This window comes from Oscarella lobularis, chromosome 6 (assembly GCF_947507565.1).
Source record: "Oscarella lobularis chromosome 6, ooOscLobu1.1, whole genome shotgun sequence".
NCBI lineage: Eukaryota > Metazoa > Porifera > Homoscleromorpha > Homosclerophorida > Oscarellidae > Oscarella > Oscarella lobularis.
In genome coordinates this window covers 2,550,008-2,559,318 of record NC_089180.1, presented here as the reverse complement: position 1 = coordinate 2,559,318, position 9,311 = coordinate 2,550,008, and the positions used below count along the sequence as shown (strand labels likewise).

General features: G+C 44.7%; 1 protein-coding gene across 1 annotated transcript; it reads right to left on the bottom strand.

The window, feature by feature from the left end:
- Nucleotides 1-2,944: 2,944 nt before the first annotated feature.
- LOC136188179 (uncharacterized) lies at nucleotides 2,945-4,129 on the bottom strand. Its single transcript, XM_065975912.1, has one exon. It carries the CDS (start codon nucleotides 4,127-4,129, stop codon nucleotides 2,945-2,947), a length of 1,185 nt encoding a protein of 394 aa, XP_065831984.1.
- Nucleotides 4,130-9,311: the final 5,182 nt, after the last annotated feature.

Below are 9,311 nucleotides of genomic sequence, written 5' to 3'. Positions count from 1 at the left end.
TCGCTTGTCATCCGACCATTCTTGCTTGCATAGACACGAACATTATCCGGAATCCTAAGAGATTTCCTTATTCAGATACCTAGCTTGCCGGTTCTCTCTTTGAAAACTATAAAGGCTGGGAATTTTTTGCCACTTGCTGTCGCTGCTAAGGCGTCTGTAAAACCTATCTTTTCGGCTATGGTCGTCCTGATTCCGATTGTTTTCTGACCTCGTAACGCATTAGTTCGTCTGGACGGCATGTCAAACCTCACCATAGTTTGGTCCATGTTAACGTACGACATCAAACATCGACCGTCAGAGCCGCACGCAAATGCCGATGGTCTCTCTTGTCTACCGTACTGTAAACTACCGAGTAAAGCCCACACCCGAGAAAGCCCTTTTAGGCCCAAAATAGTGTACAGGGTAAGTTACACTCTGTGTAAACGCCCACCCAAACACAAGAAATTGCATCGGTTGCGCACCTGCATTGCATCAGTCGCGCACGTACAAATGGCTAAGCGGCATGCATCTTACAACGTTGCATTCAAATGCTCGGCGATTACCTGGCCAAGACAGCACGGGAGGAACGTTTCGAAGACAGCAAGAGAGTTCGAAGTCGATCCGAAGCGAATACGTGAGTGGAATTCAAAATACGAGGATCTCATAAAGTTGAACCGCGGCACCTCAAAAAAATGCAAAAATTTATCCCGGGGCCGCTGTAGCGTCACAGGATCTTGACAGCAGAGTTTTCTCGTTTTCTCGTACCGAGAGAATCAGCGTTCAGAAGGTTTTTCCGTTTCCAACAAAGATCTTCGAGCCGGAGGTTTGGGATTGTCTCATTTTGCTGCGAGTCCACAATGGCTATCTCGTTGGAAGAAACGAGTTGGCATAGGCCTAAGAGTTGGGGCCAATACTTCTCAGTTTGTCCCGACCGAGTACAAAGAAAAACTGCACGCTTTCCGCCGGTGAAGAAGAATTTCTATTTCATTGACTGCATGTCGCTTTATTTTAACTAATTTCTTTAGGTCAGTGATCTCTCATAGAAGAACTTGGTGCGTTAGCCCCGATCGAATTGTTAAGGTGGCAGGGGGTGTGGTTAGGGGCGAGGTTGGTTCTTATTAGTTTTATGAATAAAGGTAACGTCACAAAGTAGACATGAAATAAAAAATTACTCGATAAAACAACTGGCATTTATTAGAGAATCTTCACAGGGGACCCGCGCGCTAGTAAGGCTTAGGGTTGGTGTAGGGTCAGGTACATCGAAAAACTCTTTTTGAGGTATGGGCGAAATATGTGTGACTGTGAATGTTACGTGAAGCCGCCCAACGCCGGAGGCGTGCGAGACAGAGGAACGGGTACCCCGTCTCCGTATTTAATTAATATCCCGACTTTACGGTAGTCTAAGCTACCGGAAAAACTGTTTGGAAAATGCTAAATTAGCCGGGACTTTTTTGCGTTTAGACGTTGGACGCACTGTAACTACTATATATCCGTTGAAGACGTGTACACGTATTACTGTACGTATATCACGTGATTATGACATCATACACTCCCAACGTTGTATTGTAGACTAAAGGTGGCTAGTAGACGACGTTGCAATAAAAGGACGTTCTCCAAACAGACATTCTTTCCGGAAGGACACAAATTCTTGAAGGACCCAAATTCTTCGATGCAGTACAAAGACTAGTGTTGCACACAGTGTTTCGCTACAGAAAAGCTTATGCCGTCAATATCACAATTGATACACTGTACCACTAAACTTTCAAACAGTGGATTTTACGTCTGCTTGCTTAATGACTATTACTGTAATGCAAGAAAATATATAAAAGTTAGAGGTGAGTGGAGTCAGGTGCCGGGAGAAACGATGTTTCTAATAGAAGTGTTTCACAAAGAAAACAAGATTACAGTACTTGTGAGTCCGAATGACATGAAAGCGTACTCTGGAAGTCGCGTTGTCTTCAGAACCCAAGTGCAAATTTATTATGATTCATTAAAAGTGGCGTGAAGAAACAATAACAGTGTTATCTGCAATGAAAGGCACATTGTCCAAGGCTCAGCGTGGTTGACATCGTGCAGCATTTCGTCTGTCTCAGCTACTGATACCGCGGTCACTACTGTGTCATCAGTTCTTTGTGGATTGAATGTATACATGTGTGCATGTGGGAAGTTAGACTTGTTCAGGGCTATCATAGCCATTATTTGAATTATTTGTAGTTGAAATACTGTATTGTTAAACTCGAAGCTTCCCTTGATTACAAATTAGTTCCGGTTCTTTCTTCTTTTCCTAGCCTAACGAATTGAAATAGAACAGGCGCTTCAAAAAGACGGAAACGCCCTCACGAACACGTTGAGCATTCACAGGAATCCCTTCGCTCGCGCGAATAAAAAAATCACTGCCTCACGAAAGTCGCTCTCTTATTTGTACTCGTTTAACGCTCGGAAATCCACCCCACAATTGGTTTGACTATCCCAAAATGACATTTCAAAGAGCAAAAAGTTGAAAATTTGCATTCGCTAACATTCATGTGGTTTTCTTTGCTGTGTTTGAACGCAATGGCTTGAAAGTCGTTGCTTTCGTCAAACAGTAAAACGGTGGAATTCGTGCCCTCACATGGAGTACACACATCTGTCTTCGTCAGGACGCGAAGTTAGCCGCATTCGACCTGACCGGCTTGGGTCTGATAGACTTCATCTAAGAAAAGCTTCCTTTCCTAGAATTGCTGCATATAATCACGATGCGAAGAATATCGTCACAGCTACTCTCCGTCCGCGTTCAGTTGGCCTCTAGAAAAACGGTTGTAGATGAGGTTCTGTATGGCGTAGAAAGGCGATGTTCACTTCTTTCGAAACCGCTGAGCGCGCGCTATACACTGGTTTGCGTTTCGAAACGGTTACGGCAATTGCAAAAGTTACAGCAGCGTGACGCATATCAAAGACTCTAATTGACCACTAATTAACTTACGTCTTACGTCATGTCCGTCACGCGATCAGTCTCAAGTAAACATCGGTCGTTCTCGTCGTAATCGTCGTCTTCGTCGCTTGATTCGCCTTCTGATGGGTCATCACATAGCCTACTAGTAGCAGTAGCGTCGTCACTTTCGTCCTCGTCGTCGCTGACGTCGAACCTTATTACAAAATCGTCGACTGCTTCCTCTTGAAGCCCATCCTTCTCCCAAAACCGTCGCTCTTCCTTCTCTGCGTGTCCGCAGAATGCCTCCCACATCGTTTGAGTAACGGCTTCAAACGCTTGAGGTACGAGCTCTTCCAAATCTTTGAGCTTGAAAGTTGTATTGTTCTTTCTCAGGAAACCCTTTACTTGAGACCACGCGAGCTCAATAGGATTAAGCTCGCAATGAGCAACAGGACTACGTAGCACAACAAAGCCTCGATCTGAGGCAAGCCTGTTGGTTACAAATGACTTTTTTGGAGCAGCCCTTCTGATTTTCTCATACAGTTCTCTTTTCAAGTCGTGTACATCCCAGTCAATTTGATGCTTGGTAAGCCAAGCTTGCATCTCTCCCTTTCTTGAAGATTTTGTTGGAATTTTTTCTGTTACGGCATTATGGTAGGGCGCATTATCTAATATAATAACAGATTGATCGGGGCAGTGGGGTAATAATTGATGCTCAAACCACTCGTTAAAATGTTTAGCATTCATTTCATCGTGGTAATCACCACTGCTTTTCTTAGAGCGGAAAACAAGAGACGCTCCTGGTATCCAACCATTTTTTGATCCAGCATGAAGGATTATTAAACGCTGGCCTCTGCCAGAAGGTCTCTTCCATCCGCCTCTTCCACTATCGTCGAGCCATATCCTTTCTTTCGAAATGTGGGCATTAGCCCAGGTTTCATCCAGAAATACAAGCGGACGGCCTTCCTCTCTATATTTCTTAATTGACCGAAGAAACGAATGACGTTGACGAATGATTTCCGGTCTCTCATAAAAGTAAACCTTGTCGTTTCTTTTGCAGTGTCTGAAGCCAATATTTTTTAGAAGCATAGCAAGTGCAGTTCGACCTCCTTCAAATACACCTTTCTGTCTAACGGAGGCGAGCAGTGTTGTTAGTGTAGGATACGCTTTTCTTTCGTAGAATTCATGCACCGTTCGTCGAATTGCTGCTCTGTCAAAATCGTCAGGATTAATTCTCATGCGTGTCTTTGAATATCGATTCCGCTTTTTGGGAGAAATATCCACCTCCCCTTTCTCTTTAGATTCTCTATGGAAACGCCTGTAGCTGCCTTCAGCCTCTTCTCCACTTGGTGAACGCCGATTCGATTTTTTGGAGGAGTGTCTCGTTCCTTCTCCAGCCACAATCGGAAGCGGGCAATTAGACGCCTCTCTCGGGACGTAACTCGGACTCCTTTTCTTCCCAACATGATGCATAAAGCGTGAGCAAATCGCGTGCGTTAAGTTAAAACAAATCTGTTTGTTGTTATATTAATTAGCCTAATTAGTCTCTTTTCCAACCCTCCTTCATTATCATCTTCCGGAGGCCAACTGAACGCGGACGGAGAGTAGTTACTCTTTCTGCTTCTCGCACTTCTCTCTACCTTATATAACCTCCACGCTATTCTCTCATGGATTTGAAGGAGGCTTCCCTGCCAACTCTCTACAGTTTGTCTACCCAACAAACGAATAAAAAAGGCGCTAGCGCGCTCTTTGTCGCCGTGGTGTCACAATTATGTCATCAAGTAAGATTTTGCTTTAAAAACCGAAGACCCAAACAAATAAAAAAGAACAGACGCTTCACAAAGACGGAAACGCCCTCACAAACACGTTGAGTATTAACAAGAATCCCTTCGCTCGCGCGAAAGAAAAACACTACCTCACGAAAGCTGTTCTCTTTTTCGTTCTCGTTTAGTGCTCCCGAAATCCACCGCTCAATATCCCAAAAGTACACGTCAAAAAAAGAAAGTTGAATATTTGCGTTTTTTGCTGTGTGAGAACGCAAGGAGTTAAAAGTCGTTGCTTTCGTGAGCCAGTAGAACGGTGGAATTCGTGCACACGGAGTATCAGACATATCTGTGTCTCCGTCAGGACGCGAAGTTGGCCGCATTCGTCCTATAATGAATTTTGCACCGCACTGTATACGCTGAAGCATAGTATCGTTTATTTGATGAACAGCGTCATTTGGGTGCGAGAATGGCACGTTTGGCAAGTCAGCCTGTGTTTTAGTATTGCTTGTTAAATAATTAAAGGTTTCTCTGAATATCATTCGCAAGCACTCAAGTCATTGAAGAAATTGATCCCCTTGCCCAGCGCCGAACGCTTGTTTAGTGACGACAGGAATTCAGCCACGAAAAAAACATTAGGGTGCTCTTCAATAGCGACGATAGGAGACGTAACCGAGTATCGCTAAACACGTGACCGCAGCACGCATCCAACTCACGTTTAATTCCAATCCCCTTCTTCGTATATCCGTAACTACAAGTAGGGCTACGTCGCGAAGCAGGAGTCAGGACGAAGAGATGTCTATCACGAAAAACAAGAAACTGAAAGTTCTTGAATAAAAAAGAGCGGCCCAAAGGAGATGTTCAATAAGAAGATACCCCGCTCGATGCCCCTATACCGATCAGGATACGAGCTACTAGCAAGTGTAGTGCGCTCGACGCCGACAGAAAACATGAGAAAAACTAGGCATAATCGTAGTTTTCCGAATTTTTCAATAGTTCTTTTTTCTACTGGAGTGAACCCTGTGGATGCGTAAGCGTGCCGACGCGTAAGCGCGCCATAGTGATTCGGGATATTTCTATTTCTAAGTCCTTAAAATACTCAAATGCTATTTTCAGTCTCTATAAGCCTTACGTGATGTCACGAAAGCATCCAATTTCGTATAAAAGCTCTCCGATGTTAATCGCGTTAAACTTAAAAACATCCCGTCCCAAGTGAAACGGTTAATTTTAGAAACACGTAATAGAGGATCTTCTTCTCCTCTTTCTCCTCCTCCTTATTGTGTTTTTGTTCACCGTAACAGAGGAACAAACGAAGTCTGTTTTGGCAATACTGATAAAAAATTCAGCTATTGAAAAATTTATAAAATTTGGGGCAGCTAACAATTATATAGTCTCCTTTTTTCTGTAAGGCTTTCACAAGAAGGTATTAAATTAAACACCTTGTTTATACTACAAATCAAAAGAGTCTGTCTTTTGTTTAACCTAACGCGCTCACATACTAGGAGTACTCCAACTTCATAATCAATCTACCAGTAGATTTCGCTCTTTTCACAGGCAGATGTTTACTATTTGATAAAGAGGGAAGTGAAGGGAAAATCGAGTGTTTCTAGCCTGTAAAAATAGCAGGTTACAGCCAAATGCTACGTCGACTTCTTTCTCCAAGAGAGACGTCCGTTACTTGCCGCGATGACGTCACTAATTAACAGTTGACCATACGCTTTCCAAACCAATGCAAACTTCCTCATCTACGTCAACAAATTCATTCCGGTCTACGGACTTGGTAAAGGTCGGTCAGCGTTGTCCTAAAGCGGAAACGACTGCTGCTAACCACCAAATGAAAATTCATGTTTCTTAAAGTAGAACCTCTGAAATCAAATACAAATATATAGAAAACATAAAGAAGACTAATATTTAAGATATAAATTGAGAAGCCTTGTTTGAGTGAAGCAGGCTTCGGATGCGAACATGTCATTACGAAACTTTACTTTTCCCAGAAATAAAACAAAAGTTACAACATGGACATATAATAATGCGAAGAACGACGAAACGAAGATGACCAAAATCTGAAACAACGCCTTCCGCCCACTCATCGTCACCTTTTAGACCGCGAGACTCGTGTCGATTTCTTTCTTTTACTCTTACATACAAGGCGTGAAAAGGCCTTTCTAAGGTCGATTTTTCATTTTTTTCGTTCTTCTTTGGCCACCGAGCGAAAAGCTACTGTTTTTTATGTGGCCTTTACTGAAATATTGACGACATTGCATCCACGGCTTTGCTTTTGGAGGTTGTTGGTTGCGCCGCATGACCCGATTTCGTGAGGGCGTCGACACTGCTTCAATCGTAGTCGTTGAAGGGGTGGAACCAGATGTCGATCTGGATTTGGGCTTTTCCCTCTCCCTCAGCGCAACAGCTGACCAGAAAAGCTGTGCGTCTTTTGCCTCAACCAGTCAAGTTTCTTCAACCGTGTCCATGAACTACTCAATGGGGTAGCGCTCGCTTAAAACGATGTCGTAGCCCTTGCGCGAATTGTTTGACGAGCATTCGATGCTTCGAAATCCCTTTATATACATTCGCTGCAGAGTTTAGGCAAAATCGATCACAGCCTCGCATTTGCCTTGCTTCGTGCTGTAAAACTGAGCCTGCGTGAACCACTCCATTTTTACCGGGCGGATTCGCTTGCTCAGTGCATTCCGAGCACTGGCATACGATTGTTGCTCCGTTTCGCTCAACGCCTGAAACATGCGTAGCCCGCGTCCGGTAAGATGTGATTCAAACTGCAGTAGTCCCTGTTCGGGCAGTGAGCCAGCTTGGCTTGATTCTCGAATTGGCGTATAAATGTTTGCTATCCTTGATCATCGCGCTCCTCTTTTCGCCGGAAAACGTCGGTAGAGTAGTCGCGGCAGGTTGCACGGGAGCGCGACAAAACAAACTAAGGAGAAAGGAACCGTTGGGACAAGGCAAACGAGAGTGAAGGGCCTCTACCCTAGAGCCTCTCCAGGAAGGCGTGCGTGCATTCTCACCACTCAAGAAGCACTGGATTTCAATTCTTCAAGATTTCAAACGACGTACCAAAGCGTCAAGAGTCGACAAAGATAAGTTTCCTTAACTTCTTTCGAGCTATGGAAATCATTTTTACCTGAGTATCTCACAACCGGGTTCAGACAAACGGGAATTTATCCTTTCTCCCGCGAGGCTATACCTGCCTCTAAGCTGCAGCCTTCAACTTTCCTTGTAGGACGCCCCCTGGAAGACACTGAAGAGGAGCCGACTTCTGCCGAGCCTGGCCTACCAGGTGAAACGCCTGTGCAAAGAAGCATTCGACGCTACTTTGGCGAAATATTTTCAACCATCTGACAATGAAAAAGAGAGAGAAGGCAGGACTGCCGGAAGAGACGTGCTGCCAGTTCGACCAGGAGAAATTCTCACTTCAGAATTCATTCAAAGAGTGCAGCAGGAACAGCAGACGAAGAAGCGCCCTCGAGCGAAGAAAGGCGGAAGAAGAAGTAAAAGACGTCGGACGAAGACGAGCAGCAGCAGCGGCGAAAATAACTGCACCGAATGTGGCAGAAGGTACGAAGACGATACACAGAGAGAGAAAGAGTGCTGGGTTGGTTGTGACAGCGACGGATGTAACAGATGGTTTCATTACTGGTGCGCGGGTCTCGAAGAAATGCCCGATCCGGCGGAATACTGGAGCTGTCCTCGCTGTTGCCAAGATTGACTCGAACAGTGTAGAGTTAGAGAGTAGCGGTACTGTGGGGACACTAAAACGTAACGTTAGTAGTTGGAAATAAAGTATTTGATGTCTTTCGTGCTCATACTTGACCAAAATCTTCCAAAAACGAGAATGTCCCCCTTTTGGGCCCGGACTAATATCAACCCTCGAGGAGTAACATCACTAATTGGCCGTTTCTGGACGAACGCGAAGGCGGATCAAACAGCAGAAGGTCGCAAATTGAAGCTGGATAAATTCTGCTTACGACATGCTTTGTTTCATTTAGATCAAGCGCGTAGTTCCGCTGCAGCACAAAATCAAAGTTAGGTGTCCCCCTTATGGGCTCTCTACCCTACAGACAAACGGACAACATCAACAACTAGAACGGCTACATTCTCACTGAGTGGATCCCAATGGGACCCTCTACCCCAGATACAATCTATTCTGCGCTTCGAAGACAACTTTCTGTGCGTTTAATGCTTTTACCTCGAGGCTTCGGTGGTGAGGGCAGCAATTTCGCTAGATGTTTCTGCGTAAGACTATTTCTAAGACGCTTCTGAACTCTTTTACAACGTTTTGATGTCCGCTTTGATGCTTTTGTACGAGGCAGTCGATGAGCTGTCTCGTCTTCGCTGTAAAATCGGAACGACGAATTTCAAGGATGTCTGCGTCGTCGAACTGGCATCATAGATGGAAGAGAAGAAGGGATAGGAAGCTCCCGTCGTCACGTGATCACTTCAGTGCGCCAGGTGTGTTACGCCTGAATGGATTTAATCGAAAGAGCCCTTCTCGACCTCCAGGAGGAGAAAATAACAAGTCAACCGTTTGATCGTCTTATCCGGCTAAGGAATGACCTGCGCCTGATCTTGGAGTTTTTGAAAAGCGAAGTTATGACGATTTTCGGCGAGAAGCTGCTTTCGGCAATGGATACGTGCTTCCAGCC